Here is a 16558-nt window from a genome sequence, read left to right on the forward strand (position 1 = left end):
CAGGCCTGTGCTTCCTTCTGCAGGCCTGTGCTTCCCTCTGCAGGCCTGTGCTTCCTTCTGCAGGCCTGTGCTTCCCTCTGCAGGCCTGTGCTTCCCTCTGCAGGCCTGTGCTTCCCTCTGCAGGCCTGTGCTTCCCTCTGCAGGCCTGTGCTTCCCTCTGCAGGCCTGTGCTTCCCTCTGCAGGCCTGTGCTTCCCTCTGCAGGCCTGTGCTTCCCTCTGCAGGCCTGTGCTTCCCTCTGCAGGCCTGTGCTTCCCTCTGCAGGCCTGTGCTTCCCTCTGCAGGCCTGTGCTTCCCTCTGCAGGCCTGTGCTTCCCTCTGCAGGCCTGTGCTTCCCTCTGCAGGCCTGTGCTTCCCTCTGCAGGCCTGTGCTTCCCTCTGCAGGCCTGTGCTTCCCTCTGCAGGCCTGTGCTTCCCTCTGCAGGCCTGTGCTTCCCTCTGCAGGCCTGTGCTTCCCTCTGCAGGCCTGTGCTTCCCGCTGCAGGCCTGTGCTTCCCGCTGCAGGCCTGTGCTTCCCTCTGCAGGCCTGTGCTTCCCTCTGCAGGCCTGTGCTTCCCTCTGCAGGCCTGTGCTTCCCTCTGCAGGCCTGTGCTTCCCTCTGCAGGCCTGTGCTTCCCTCTGCAGGCCTGTGCTTCCCTCTGCAGGCCTGTGCTTCCCTCTGCAGGCCTGTGCTTCCCTCTGCAGGCCTATGCTTCCCTCTGCAGGCCTATGCTTCCCTCTGCAGGCCTATGCTTCCCTCTGTGATCTGGCGCCATCTTGTGGTGGCCGTGTGCATGGCAAGTAAACCAGCAATGCTAATGGAGCTTCCCCTGTGTTTTCACTGCCATCTCCTTCCCTCTAATTAGAACCCCCAAACATTCTATATATTTTTTATTCTACCACCCTAGAGAATAAAATGGCGGTCATTGCAATACTTTCTGTCACACCGTATTTGCGCAGCGGTCTTACAAGCGCACTTTTTTGGGGAAAAATTACACTTTTTTTAATTAAAAAGACAACAGTAAAGTTAGCCCAATTTTTTTTTATATTGTCAAAGAAAATGTTACGCCGAGTAAATTGATACCCAACATGTCACGCTTCAAAATTGCGTCCGCTCGTAGAATGGTGATAAACTTTTACCCTTTAAAATCTCCATAGGCGATGTTTAAAAAATTCTACAGGTTGCATGTTTTGAGTTACAGAGAAGGTCTAGGCTAGAATTATTGTTCTCGCTCTACCAATCGCGGCGATACCTCACTTGTGTAGATTTGAACACCGCTTTTATATGCGGGAGCTACTCACGTATGCGTTCACTTCTGCGCACAAGCTCGTCGGGACGGGGTTGCGTTTCTGGCCCCTAAATTTTTTAGCTGGCTCCTAGATTCCAAGCAAATTAGTCAAACCCTGATTTAATACTTGGTACAAAATCCTTTGTTGGTAATGATAGATTGAAGACGCCTCCTGTATGGAGAAATGAGTCACACGCGTTGCTCAGGTGTGATTTTTGACCTTTTCTTCCACACTTCAAATCTTGAAGGTTCCGTGGGCCTCTTCTACAGTGGGGAGAACAAGTCTTTGATACACTGACGATTTGGCAGGCTTTCCTACCTACAAAGCATGTAGAGGTCTGTCATTTTTATCATAGGTAATCTTCAACTGTGAGAGACTGAATCGAAAAAATCCAGAAAATCACATTGTATGATTTTTTAAATAATTAATTTGCATGACATAAGTTTTTGATCACCTATCAACCAGTAAGAATTCCGTCTCTCACAGACCTGTTGTATATTTTTTTTCTTTACCCACTTAAGCCCCGGACCATTCTGCAGGTTAAGGACCTTGCCCCTTTTTGCGATTCGGCACTGCGTCGCTTTAACTGACAATTTCTTCCTTTCTACTTTTCCCCCCCCCCCCCCTTTCTACTTTTTTTTCCCCCTTTCTACTTTTTTTCCCCCCTTTCTACTTTTTTTCCCCCCTTTCTACTTTTTTTCCCCCCTTTCTACTTTTTTCCCCCCCTTTCTACTTTTTTTCTGTTTTTTCCTCCCTTTTTTTTTTTTTTTTCCTCCTCCTTTTCTGCTTTTTCCTCCTTTTCTTCCTCCCTTTTCCTCCTCCTTTCTACTTTTGTCTTCCTTTCTTTTTTTCCTCCTTTCCTCCTTGTTCCTCCTTTTCTCCTCCTCCTTTTTCCTTCTACTTTTTTCTCCCTTTCTACTTTTTTCCTCCCTTCTCCATAAAACCAATCCAATTCTCATATGAGGCTTGCTTTCAGTGGTACTCTGTAGGGGTCAACCGATAATCGGTGTGGCCGATGCTTCAAAATAATTGAATATCGGTCACAAAACTTACTGATGTTCCTGATTATTGCTTCAAAGGGTTGTACCGGTGTGATGCAAGCAGCTGCAGGCATCACCCCGGTACCGTTCTTTAGAGCGGACGGTCTGCTTTATTATATAACACCCAATGAGGCTCAGCAGCTGCTCGGCTGTTACAAGCGGCGGGAGGGACATCCCACCGGGAGACCTGATCCACCAGCCATCACGTCTGCTTGCTGGCCGAAGACCTGAACAAAGCCGATGCTTCGTTCGGATCTCGTATGTAGTAACCCGGAAGCGATGTCCTGAGTTAAAGGCGCCGATCTTGACGTTTTAAATACTTTCACGTGCAGAGGAAGGGTTGGGATCATATAGACCCCCCTCCCCCACCCAATCCCTCCATAAAGAGTACCTGTCCCTACCTATTACTATCACAAGGGATGTACCATTCAACTCTATGGAGTGGAAGATGTAAACAGACTTTTGTCCATTTACACCTGCCTACATCCAATCTGATCTGCTAAAAAAAACAGAAGTGGAATCCGTGCCTTTCCATCTGATTGGATCAGAGGGCCCATAGAGTAGATTGGGCTGTGTCTGTGTCCGCTTTGCATATGCAGACTGAACACAGACCTGTCATCTGCCAACTCGGCTCATTGTGGCCCGCGACTGGTTACCAAGTCGCTTAAGTGGCCCTCGGCCTTCAAAAGTTTGGGCACCCCTGCCCTAGAGAATAAAATGGTGGTTGTTGCAATATTTTATGTCGTACCGTATTTGCACTGCGGTTTTTCAAATGCATGTTTTTTTGGAAAATATACACTTTAACCGCTTCAATAGTGCACACCGTGATATGACGTCCACAAAGGGGATCTCTTATCCTGGGTGGACGTCGTATGACGTCCTGGACTTTGCGATGATATCTGAATGATGTCTGCAGCTAGAGGCGTCATTTAGATATCATTTTGTTCTGGCGGCGATCTTGCGCACCATAAGAACGATCATAGCGGCGGTTCCACCGATTGATCGTTCTTATAGGCAGCAGGAGGGGACACCCCTCCCGCCGCCATCCGGTGCTTCTCCGGGCTCTCCCGTGCCATCGGGGGCCCGGAGAAAGGATCGCCGTGCGCCGGATAGGAAGCCTAGAGATGACCAGATGGTCAGCAGTCATCTCTATGACCGTCGGACGTCACGCCCGGGTACCCGTAAGTAAACAAAGCTACAATTGCGGATAGTAAGAATGAGATCTGTGAATTTTTTTTTTCACAATCTCATTCTTTCCAGCCTGGAGGAGAGATGTGGGGTCTTATTGACCCCGCATCTTTCCTTAAAGAGGACCTGTCACACACTATTCCTATTACAAGGGATGTTTACATTCTTTGTAATAGGAATAAAAGCGATCAAAAAAAAATGGGAAAAAAAAGTGTAAAAAATAAGTTAAAATAATAAATTAAAAAAATGTAAACGCCCCTGTCCCCCCGGTAGCTTGCGCGCAGAAGCGAATGCACACAAGTCCCACCCACGTATGTAAACGTCGTTCAAACCACACATGTGAGGTGTTGCCGCGTGCGTTAGAGTGAGAGCAACAATTCTAGCACTAGGCCTCCTCTGTAACAACTCTAAACTGGTAACCTGTAAAAAAATTCAAAGCGTCGCCTATGCAGATTTTTAAGTAACAAAGTTTGGCGCCATTCCATGAGTGTGCGCAATTTTAAAGCGTGACAAGTTGGGTATCTATTCGGCGTAACATCATCTTTCATACTTTTCATACTTGACAAAAAAATTGGGCTAACTTTACTGTTTTGTTTTTTTAATCATGAAACCGTTTTTTTTTTTCAAAAAAAAGGCGTTTGAAAAATTATTGCACAAATACAGTGCAAGATAAAAAGTTGCAATGACCGCCATTTTATTCCCTAGGGTGTCTGCTTAAAAAAAACATATATAATGTTTGGGGGTTCTGAGTAATTTTCTAGCAAAAGAATTAGGGTTATACCGATGCCAGTATCGGGACCGGTACCGAGTATTTGCGGGAATACTCGTATTCCCGCAAATACCCCCGATACTGAAATAGAATACTTGTTCCCCGCCGTCGCCTCAAACCGCAAAGCCGCCGCTGCTGTTAATCAGCGTGCGGGGAACATTACAGCTTTCGTTTGAATAGCTGTATCCCTGCCGCGTATAGACACTCCCCCTTGTGCGGGATTGGACGGATGATCTGTCCAATCCCGAGCAAGGGGGAGTGTCTATACGCGGCAGGGATACAGCTATTCAAACGAAAGCTGTAATGTTCCCCGCACGCTGATTAACGGCGGCACGTGCGGCATCATCAAGGTATGTGGGGGACATGGCTGGAATATTTGGGGGACATGGCTGGAATATGTTTTGTTTACATTCCTTGCGACAGCAATAAGTGATAAAAAAAAAAACAGTAAAAGGACAGAGTAAAAATATTTTTTTTAAATGTAGAGAATATCGTCAGCTGATATCGGCTATCAGTCTGGAAAATCGGTGTTGTGTCGGCCCTGTACTATTTATGTTGGCTCTGGCAGTACTGGACTCTGCCGTCTCCACTTGTAGAACACTTCGCTCCTGGAGGAACCTGAGGACGTGTTCACATCTGTTACACGAGGTCAATTCACCGATCACTCACTGATAAAGTTGCGTTTTCTCAGCTGCAACAATCAACAGAGAAGGCGTCGTAACAAGGGACACATGTACACTGTGCCTCCCAGAATTATTTAAAGGGTAACTCCACTTTTGTGGGGGGAAGCAACTAAAAAAAAAATACTATAGAGTATATAATTGTGACGCCAGTCATTGTATGTTATTTAACCACCTCAGCCCTGGACCATTTGGGTGGTAAATGACCGGACCACTTTTTGCGATTCGGCACTGCGTCGCTTTAACTGACAATTGCGCGGTCGTGCGACATGGCTCCCAAACAAAATTGACGTCCTTTTTTCCCCACAAATAGAGCTTTCTTTTGGTGGTATTTGAACACCTCTGCGTTTTTATTTTTTGCGCTATAAACAAAAATAGTGACAATTTAGAAAAAAAAAATACAATATATTTTAGTTTTTGCTATAATAAATATCCCCCAAAAATATATATTTTCCTCAGTTTAGACCGATATGTATTATTCTTCTTCTACATATTTTTGGTATATTAATTGGGTTGCGCAAAAGTTATAGCGTTTACGAAATAGGGGATAGTTTTATGGCATTTTTATTGTGTTTTTTATTTTTTTATTTTTTTCGGGGACTGCGACATTATGGCGGACACTTTTGACACATTTTTGGGACCATTGTCAATTTCACAGCGAACAGTGCTATAAAAATGCTGTGAAAATGACACTGGCAGTAAAGGGGTTAACCACTAGGTGGCGCTGTAGCGGTTAAGTGTTCCCTGCATTGTGTTTCTTACTCTAGGGGGGGATGGGCTCTGTGTCACATGACAATGATTTCCACCCCAAGTACACGAAGCCGAGATCAGTGTCATCCTCACTAGGCAGAGCAAGGATATGCCTGTTTACACAAGCATCTCTCCGCTCTATACCTCCGTCCGACGATCGCGGGGATCCCCGCGGCGATCAAGGGAAGGCGGCAGGGTCACGAGCGTGCCCACGGCGGCGCGTTCGCGACCACACGGCTGGCATTTAAAGGGCCACGTACAGGTACGTGATTGTGCCTGTCCGTGCCATTCTGCCGACGTATATATGGCGTCGGTGCCACCTACGAGTGCCAGCCACCTGTCGGTGCCACCTACGAGTGCCAGCCACCTGTCGGTGCCACCTAATCCTATCAGTGCTGCTTAATCAGAGCCACCTAATCTGTATTGTGCTTTGAAAACTGTCACATGACTTTAAAAAAAGTTTTGGTACGTGTACTCAGTCTTAACCACTTAACGACCGCCACATGGATAATGTACGTCAGCAGAATGGCACGTACAGGCAGATGGACGTGCCTAGACGTGGGTCGGGGGTCCGATCGGGACCCCCCCCCCCCCCCGGTACATGCGGCGGTCGGTAATCGTCTGGGAGCAATCTGGGAAGAGGGTGCGGCTATTCGTTTCTAGCCACCCCCCCCCCACCCCGATCGGTCCCCAGAGCTGAAGAACGGGGAGAGCCGTATGTAAACACGGCTTCCCCGTGCTTCACTGTGGCGGCGTATCGATCGAGTGATCCCTTTTATAGGGAGACTCGATCGATGACGTCAGACCTACAGCCACACCCCCCTACAGTTGTAAACACACACTAGGTGAAACATAACTCCTTCAGCTCCCCTTGTGGTTAATTTCCAAACTGCAACTGTCATTTTCACAATAAACAATGCAATTTAAATAAATTAAAGAAAAAACTGCGCTGATATAAAAATAAGTGCCAAGCTGCTACATACAAACAAACAAAGCCAGCAAGATAATAAACAAAAAATGTAGCGCTAACAAACTCAAAATTATATAATACAAAGTGAGGTAACAACTCTCATAGTGTAAGAGCATAAAAATAAACAATTAGCATGGATGAAAGTGACTAAAACAATGCTCAATGTAAAACAAAAAATTAATAAAGTCTATATTTAAAGATAAGTAGACATCAGATGGAATGATTGATGCAGGAAAACAGGTGAGCTGCAATCCAGTGATTAAGATGCAACAGGTGTACAAGTTGTCTGTAGAACCCCGTGAAGATCACAATCACATCAAAGTATGAAATAGGTAAAACACTCTTACCAGATGGTGTTGGACTCTACTACCTTACAGCAAAGAGTCAGCCAAACATTGTGGTCTTTGAAAGCCGGGACCACTAGAAACCGGACTTAGATCATATGCAGAGCTGGAACTCCAATGGAATGGACAACAGGAACCCGCAGTGCTTGAATGGTGTATTTGCGTCAATGCCACAGGCTCTGAGTAGGATCTTTGGACCATCAATCAGGAGATGCAGGCAGAGGACGTGGCTAGAGCTCACAATGAAGCCATGCGGTGGATGATATGAAAATGGGAAAAAAAAGGAACTCCAATGGTGCAGGTCAATTAAAACCAATAGGTTTATTTGTAAAAGTCATAAAAATGACAAAGATAAAAGTGATCACGTACAGGGGTAGCAATGTGGGGTGCTCGATGGCAATACCCGACGCGTTTCGGCTTTTCGGCATGCCCCTGTTGAAGGCTTACTGAGCCGAAACGCGTCGGGTATTGCCATCGAGCACCCCACATTGCTACCCCTGTACGTGATCACTTTTATCTTTGTCATTTTTATGACTTTTACAAATAAACCTATTGGTTTTAATTGACCTGCACCATTGGAGTTCCTTTTTTTTCCCATTTTCATATCATCCACCGCATGGCTTCATTGTGAGCTCTAGCCACGTCCTCTGCCTGCATCTCCTGATTGATGGTCCAAAGATCCTATTCAGAGCCTGTGGCATTGACGCAAATACACCATTCAAGCACTGCGGGTTCCTGTTGTCCATTCCATTGGAGTTCCAGCTCTGCATATGATCTAAGTCCGGTTTCTAGTGGTCCCGGCTTTCAAAGACCACAATGTTTGGCTGACTCTTTGCTGTAAGGTAGTAGAGTCCAACACCATCTGGTAAGAGTGTTTTACCTATTTCATACTTTGATGTGATTGTGATCTTCACGGGGTTCTACAGACAACTTGTACACCTGTTGCATCTTAATCACTGGATTGCAGCTCACCTGTTTTCCTGCATCAATCATTCCATCTGATGTCTACTTATCTTTAAATATAGACTTTATTCATTTTTTGTTTTACATTGAGCATTGTTTTAGTCACTTTCATCCATGCTAATTGTTTATTTTTATGCTCTTACACTATGAGAAATGCAATTTAAATGCATTTACTTGCTGTGAAAATGACAATGGTCCCAAAAATGTGTCAAAATTGTCCGATGTGTCCGCCATAATGTCGCAGTCACAGAAAAAAAATCGCTGATCGCCGCCATTAGTAGTAAAAAAAAAAATATATATATATATATATATATATATATATATATATATATATATATATATATATATATATAAAAATGCAATAAAACTATCCCCTATTTTGTAAACGCTATAAATTTTGCGCAAACCAACCGATAAACGCTTATTGCGATTTTTTTTTTTTTTACCAAAAATATGTATCGGCCTAAACTGAGGAAAAACAATTTTTTTTTATATGTTTTTGGGGGATATTTATTATAGCAAAAAGTAAAAAATATTGCATTTTTTTTCAGAATTGTCGCTCTATTTTTGTTTATAGCGCAAAAAATTAAAACCGCAGAGGTGATCAAATACCAACAAAAGAAAGCTCTATTTGTGGGAAAAAAAGGACGCCAATTTTGTTTGGGAGCCACGTCGCGTGACCGCGCAATTGTCAGTTAAATAGACGCAGTGCCGAATCGCAAAACCTGGCCTGGTCCTTTAGCTGCATTTTGGTCCAGGGCTTAAGTGGTTAAAGTAGTATTAGAGCATTAGGGCGAGTACTGATACTCTCTCAAATGCCTGGCATCGATATCGGTACATCTCTAACTGCCAGTGATAAATTGATTTACCAATCAGAAGAGAGCAGATAGTTCCCGCTGTAGAGAATAGGGAGCTCCTAGTAATGGCGTGCGCCTGAAAAGTCGGATAATGATTCCATTCCCTCCGCTGTACCAATTATTTTCCGTAATGACCGATCTTTCCTGTAGGGAGAGATAACTGTCACAGCGCTGAAAATAATGACAGTTGCAGCAAATAGACCGCGCTAATAGATCAGTGAAGTCAATGGAGCCTTAATCCGGAATCTGGCGGACTCGGTGGAGCGTGTTATTATCCAATCAGTGAACTGTTGAATGTTCTATATCTAAGAATTGCTTCCTTCCGATCATGACTGCTCATCGATTGATTCAGAGCTGTTTGTTTTTTCTCTTTCCTAGAGCCCCCTCCGACAATGCGCCTAAAGGGACCCTCTCATTCCTTCCACCCACCCACCGGAGTCCATACCTCCCTGGGAGCCCACGTCTACACCTTTACTAATGGAGCGGCGGATCTGGACGGCTCGTCCGAGGAGGAGCTCGATGTTATGGAGTTACGAGCGCGGGGCGGCGAGCGCCAACACCGCAGCGCTTTGCGGGAGAAGGTCAGCGATGTGGTTTTCTTGGAGCGAGCCGTCACGGAGGAGGACAGCCTGAACAAGCTGGCGCTGCAGTATGGATGCAAGGTAACGACTGAACTTCTCCTGAACTCTGTTGGGTGTTGTGAACAGGAATTTGATGGGGTTAAATTAAGTTTTTTAACCACTTGAGCTCCGGAAGGTTTTAACCCAGGGCTCGACAAATCCCGGTCGCCATGGCGACTAGAAATAGGGTCCTGGCGACTTGGCTTGGAAGGGGGGGCTGGCGCCATCTGGTGGTGAGCCGTTGGTATAACAAGTTATTACCACCAGATGTGTAAGCTGGCGCCATCTGGTGGTGGCCGTTGGTATTACAAGTTAAGCATTACAAGTTAAACAGCAATTCTAATGTAATTTTTCACTATTTTTCACTGCCATCTTCTTCCCTCTAATTAGAACCCCCAAACATTATATATATTTTTTATTCTTACACCCTAGAGAATAAAATGGTGATCGTTGCAATACTTTCTGTCACGCCGTATTTGCGCAGCGGTCTTACAAGCGCACGTTTTTGAGGAAAAAAATACACTTTTTTTAATTAAAAAATAAAACCGTAAAGTTATCCCCATTTTTTTTTAATATTGTGAAAGATAATGTTACGCCGAGTAAATTGATACCCAACATGTCACGCTTCAAAATTACGTCCGCTCGTGTAATGGCGACAAACTTTTACCCTTTAAAATCTCCATAGGCGACATTTAAAAAAATCTACAGGTTGCATGTTTTGAGTTACAGAGGAGGTCTAGGGCTAGAATTATTGCTCTCGCTCTACCAATCGCGGTGATACCTCGCATGTGTGGTTTGAACACCGTTTACATATGCGGGCGCTGCTCACATATGTGTTCGCTTCTGCGCGCAAGCTCGTCGGGACGGGACGCGTTTTCTGGCTCCTAACTTTTTTAGCTGGCTCCTAGATTCCAAGCAAATTTGTCAAACCCTGATTTAACCCCTTCATGACCAGATAATTGCAGTCATGCAATGCTGTATCCAAACAAAATCTGTATCCCCCCCCTGCAAATAGAGATTTATTTTGGTGGTATTTGATCACCTCTGCCGTTTTTTTTTTATTTAGTTATAAAACATATCTAATACAAAATCGAATTTCTTCATAAATTTTGGCTAAAATGTATTCTCCTACATGTTGTTGATTAGAAAAAAAAAATCAGAATAGGTGTATATTGATTGGTTTGCATTAAAGTTATAGGGCCAGATTCACATAGGTTACGCGGATCTAAAGATCCGCTAACCTATGTGATTTAAGATCCGCCGCAAGTTTTTGAGGCAAGTGGGTAATTCACAAAGCACTTACCTCAAAATTTGCGGCGGCGTATCGTAAATCCCCCATCGGAATTCAAATTCCGCGGCTAGGGGGAGTGTACTATTCAAATCAGGCGCGTTCCCGCGCCGATCGAATAGCGCATGCGCCGTCGGCAAATTTACCCAGCGTGCATTGCGCTAAATGACGTTGCAAGGACGTCATTGGTTTCCATTGGGGCGTCCAGCCCCATTCACGGACGAGTTACGCAAACGACGTAAAATCTTTAAATCGCGACGCGGGAACAACGGCCATACTTATACATTGGCTGCGCCTCATAGACCCAGGGGTAACTATCCGCCAGAAAAAGCCAAACGCAAACGACGTAAAAAAAAAAGCACCGGGCGGTCGTTCGTTTCTGAATCGGCGTATCTCCTCATTTGCATAATCGCCACGTAAATAAACCGAAACGCCACCTAGCGGCCGGCCTGGAATTGCAGCCTAAGATCCGGCGGTGTAACACAGTTACACCTGTCGGATCTTAGGCATATGTATGCGTAACTGATTCTATGAATCGGTCGCATAGATACGACCGACGAAACTCAGAGATACGACGGCGTATCAGGAGATACGCCATCGTATCTCTATGTGAATCTGGCCCATAGCGTCTACATTGACACACACAGCATGCCCCCCCCCCCTCCCTTGCTGCCTCTGAGTGACTACAGCAGATGCTATTGGCTCCTACTGCTGTGTCTAAACCAATGAGGAAAGTGAGCCAAGAGAGCCTCAGCTCGTGTGCACATTGGTGATTGGAGATGGGTCTCAGGTAAGTATTTAAAGAGGCTGGGAGAAGCTGCAATTCAAAAGGTTTTTTATCGTAACCACTTGCCGACCACCTACCGCACTTGTACTGTGGGAGGTCGCCTCTATTGCACGTAACAAAGTACCTGTACATCATTTTGTGTAATGGACACTGAGGTGGTGCGATCGCGTGCTCATTGGACAGAGTAGGAGCCAATCAGCAGGTCTGGCGGACCCGGTTTTCTGGCTACCCACAATCGTTCTCGAGAGAGGCAGAACGGTGGTCTGCCCATGTAAACAATGCAGATTACCAGTCTGACAATGGAGATCTTGTGTTCCTGCTTACCAGGAAAACTGATCTGTCTTCATCCAGTCAGAGCCCCTCCCCCGTTCAATTTTTTTTATAGGTTACCTGTTTAGAGTTCCAAAGGAGGTCTAGCGCTAGAATTATTGCTCTCCCTCTAACGATCGCGGCGACACCTCACATGTGTGGTTTAAACATGATTAACCACTTGGCACTTTCACCCCCTTCCTGCCCATGCCATTTTTCAGCTTTCAGCGCTGTCACACTTTGAATGACAATTGCTCAGTCATGCAACACTGTACCCAAATAATTGTTTTTTATAATTTTTCCCCACAAATAGAGATTTCTTTAGGTGGCATTTGATCACCTCTGCGGTTTTTATTTATTGCGCTATAGACAAAGGAGGGACACGTTTTAAAAAAAAAACACAATATTTTTTTACTTTTTGCTATAATAAATATCCACTTTTTTTTCTTTTTTTTTATTATTCACATTTTTTCTCATTTCAGGCCGATAAATATTCTTCTACATATATTTGGTAAAAAAAAAATGCAATAATCGTTTGATTGGTTTGCGCAAAAGTTATTGGGTCTACAAAATAGGGGATAGATTTATAGCATTTTTTTTTTAAATAGTAATGGCGGCAATCAGCGATTTTTATCGTGACTTCGACATTGCGGCGGACTCTTTTGACACATTTTTGGGACCATTCACATTTATACAGCGACCAGTGCTATAAAAATGCACTAATTACTGTATAAATGTGACTGGCAGGGAAGAGGTTAACACTAGGGGGTGAGGAAGGGGTTAAATATGTTCCCTAAGGAGTGATTCTTACTGTGGGGGAGGGGGACTGACTGGGGGAGGTGACCGATCTCTGTCCCTATGTACGAGGGACACGGCATCGGTCTCCTCTCTCCCTGACAGGACGTGGAGCTCTGTTTACACACACCGATCCACAGTCCTGCTCAGTTACTGGGCCATCGCGGGTGCCCGGTGGCCGCGTGCGCACCGGGTCTAAAAAGACCCCAGATCTCTCTCATTTACCTTTTATAACAAAATGAGGACCAGAAGTGATGTCAGAGGTCGCTCCAGTCTTCCAAGGGCATAGAGCTACGGGGGGCTATCTTGCCCTCACTCGGCTTGCTGCTAGCCATTGGCGGCATCGGATCAGTTTCGAGCTTCATGACGGCTCTGATAAGCTTGAAAACCACCGGGAGGGCACGTCTCCCGCCGCCTATAAAAGTAATCGCGTAGCAAATCTACCACTGGGATCACTTTTATCGTAAAGCCAATCGCTTAACAAAAAAACAAAAAAATACTGGAGTTATGGCAGCTAACATCAACGGTATTTAACATCAACGTAATGCCGTACGTTTACAGTTAGGTGGTTGGAAAGTTAATATACACTTATTGGGATGTTTTTCATTAACCACTTGCCGACCACCTAACGAACATATACGTCAGCAGAATGGCTTGGCTGGGCAAAGCAACGTACCTGTATCGAGCCATGACCGTGCCCGCGGGACCCACAGACTCGATGTCCGCCAGTGTCCCCCAATCGTGTCACGGAGCGGCAGAACGGGCCTATGTAAACGAGGCACTTCCCTGTTCTGCCTAGTGACAGGACAGAGATCTACTGCTCCCTGTCATCGGGGTCAGTGTCCTGTCACTTGTAGCCCAGCCCCCACAGTTAGAATCACTCCCTAGGACACGGTTAACCCCTTCCCTGCCCACTAGTGGTAAATGACACTGGCAGGGAAGGGGTTACATACTTACTATGTAAGTATGTAACCCCTTCCCTGCCAGTGTCATTTACACAGTAATCGGTGCATTTTTATAGCTCTGATCACTGTATAAATGACAATGGTCCCAAAATAGTGTCAAGAGTCCGATGTGTCCGCCATAATATCGCAGTCACGATAAAAATCACAGATCGCCGCCATTACTAGTAAAAAAAAAATATTAGACTGTACTGTCTTCCCTGATGTTGTAAAGCGCTGCGCAAACTGTTGGCGCTATATAAATCCTGTATAATAATAAACATGCCATAATTCTATCCCCTATTTTGTAGACGCGATAACTTTTGCACAAACCAAACAATAAACGCTTATTGCGATTTTACCAAAAATAGGTAGAAGAATACGTATCGGCCTAAACTGAGAAAGAAATTCTTTTTTTATTTTTTTATATTTTTGGGGGATATTTATTATAGCAAAATGTAAAAAATATTGAATTTTTTTTTCCAAATTGTCGCTCTATTTTTGTTTATAGCGCAAAAAATAAAAACCGCAGAGGTGATCAAATACCATCAAAAGAAAGCTCTATTTGTGGGGAAAAAAGGACGCCAATTTTGTTTGGGAGCCACGTCGCACGACCGCGCAATTGTCAGTTAAAACGACGCAGTGCCGAAATGTATGAAGAAAGTTGATTTTTATTGGATATGTTTTATAATTTGAAAAAGTTATTTATTTTTTAACATTTTTTTTTTTTTTTTTCAGTTTTATTAAATGATAAAAAAAACTTGATCATATACCACCAAAAGAAAGATCTATTTGTGTGATATAAATTTTATTTGGATACAGTGTTGCATGACTGAGCAATTGCCACCTAAAGTATTATTATTATACAGGATTTACCGTATTTATCGGGGTATATCGCGCCCCGGGGTATAACGCGCACCCCAAGTTTAGAGAGGAAAAAAAAGAAAACTTACATTTTTGCCCTGCATCCATAGGCGGCCTTGCGTGGGGTCCGTCTGCGGCTTTGGAGGTGTCCGTCTGCGGCCTCCATCCAGGTGTCCGTCTCCGTCCGTCGTGTCCGTCTCGGTCCAGCGTGTCCGTCTCGGTCCAGCGTGTCCATCTGCGGCCTCCATCCCGGTGTCCGTCTCGGTCCAGCGTGTCCGTCTCGGTTCCAGCGTGTCTGTCTCGGTCCAGCGTGTCCGTCTCGGTCCAGCGTGTCCATCTGCGGCCTCCATTCCGGTGTCCGTCTTGGTCCAGCGTGTCCATCTGCGGCCTCCATTCCGGTGTCCGTCTCGGTCCAGCGTGTCTGTCTCGGTCCAGCGTGTCCGTCTCGGTCCAGCGTGTCCATCTGCGGCCTCCATCCCGGTGTCCGTCTCGGTCCAGCGTGTCCATCTGCGGCCTCCATTCTGGTGTCCGTCTCGGTCCAGCGTGTCCGTCTCGGTCCAGCGTGTCCATCTGCGGCCTCCATTCCGGTGTCCGTCTCGGTCCAGCGTGTCCGTCTCGGTCCAGCGTGTCCGTCTCGGTCCAGCGTGTCCATCTGCGGCCTCCATCCCGGTGTCCGTCTCGGTCCAGCGTGTCCATCTGCGGCCTCCATTCCGGTGTCCGTCTTGGTCCAGCGTGTCCATCTGCGGCCTCCATTCCGGTGTCCGTCTCGGTCCAGCGTGTCCGTCTCGGTCCAGCGTGTCCATCTGCGGCCTCCATCCCGGTGTCCGTCTCGGTCCAGCGTGTCCGTCTCGGTCCAGCGTGTCCGTCTCGGTCCAGCGTGTCCGTCTCGGTCCAGCGTGTCCATCTGCGGCCTCCATTCCTGTGTCCGTCTCGGTCCAGCGTGTCCGTCTCGGTCCAGCGTGTCCTTCTGCGGCCTCCATTCCGGTGTCCATCTCGGTCCAGCGTGTCCGTCTTGGTCCAGCGTGTCCATCTGCGGCCTCCATCCAGGTGTCCGTCTCGGTCCAGCGTGTCCGTCTCGGTCCAGCGTGTCCATCTGCGGCCTCCATTCCGGTGTCCGTCTCGGTCCAGCGTGTCCGTCTCGGTCCAGCGTGTCCTTCTGCGGCCTCCATTCCGGTGTCCGTCTCGGTCCAGCGTGTCCGTCTCGGTCCAGCGTGTCCGTCTTGGTCCAGCGTGTCCGTCTCGGTCCAGCGTGTCCGTCTTGGTCCAGCGTGTCCGTCTGCGGCCTCCATCCAGGTGTCCGTCTCAGTCCAGCGTGTCCGTCTGCGGCCTCCATCCAGGTGTCCGTCTCGGTCCAGCGTGTCCGTCTGCGGCCTCCATCCAGGTGTCCGTCTCGGTCCAGCGTGTCCGTCTGCGGCCTCCATCCAGGTGTCCGTCTCGGTCCAGCGTGTCCATCTGCGGCCTCCATCCAGGTGTCCGTCTCCGTCCGTCTCGGTCCAGCGTGTCCATCTGCGGCCTCCATTCCGGTGTCCGTCTCGGTCCAGCGTGTCCGTCTCGGTCCAGCGTGTCCGTCTCGGTCCAGCGTGTCCATCTGCGGCCTCCATTCCGGTGTCCGTCCTCGGTCCAGCGTGTCCGTCTCGGTCCAGCGTGTCCATCTGCGGCCTCCATCCCGGTGTCCGTCTCGGTCCAGCGTGTCCGTCTCGGTCCAGCGTGTCCGTCTCGGTCCAGCGTGTCCGTCTCGGTCCAGCGTGTCCGTCTCGGTCCAGCGTGTCCGTCTGCGGCCTCCATCCAGGTGTCCGTCTCGGTCCAGCGTGTCCATCTGCGGCCTCCATCCAGGTGTCCGTCTCGGTCCAGCGTGTCCATCTGCGGCCTCCATCCAGGTGTCCGTCTCCGTCCAGCGTGTCCGTCTGCGGCCTCCATCCCGGTGTCCATCTCCGGTGTTCGTTTTTGGATTTGCCGCCGAGAGGAGCTGGATTTCATGTGTGTTCGTCTTGTCTGGGCTTCTCTCGCGTGGCTGAGCCTAGCCGAGTGCGCAGTACACTCGGCTCGGCTCTAGGCTGCGGCGGGCGGAGAAACAGCTGGTATCGGTGTATAACGCGCACCCACGATTTTCCCCTGATTTTAAGGG

The 16558-nt window shown here is 47.2% G+C and overlaps 1 protein-coding gene across 1 annotated transcript in view; it reads left to right on the forward strand.

Moving 5' to 3' along the window:
• LYSMD4 (LysM domain containing 4) overlaps nt 1-16558 on the forward strand; it is a 28683-nt gene that overhangs the window by 11192 nt on the left and 933 nt on the right. The window contains exon 2 of the mRNA XM_040342331.1: nt 9208-9491. Coding sequence (XP_040198265.1) covers nt 9222-9491 — 270 coding nt within the window. The 5' untranslated portion in view covers nt 9208-9221. The remainder of the gene's footprint in view (nt 1-9207; nt 9492-16558) is intronic.

This window comes from Rana temporaria, chromosome 3 (genome assembly GCF_905171775.1).
Source record: "Rana temporaria chromosome 3, aRanTem1.1, whole genome shotgun sequence".
Taxonomy (NCBI): domain Eukaryota; kingdom Metazoa; phylum Chordata; class Amphibia; order Anura; family Ranidae; genus Rana; species Rana temporaria.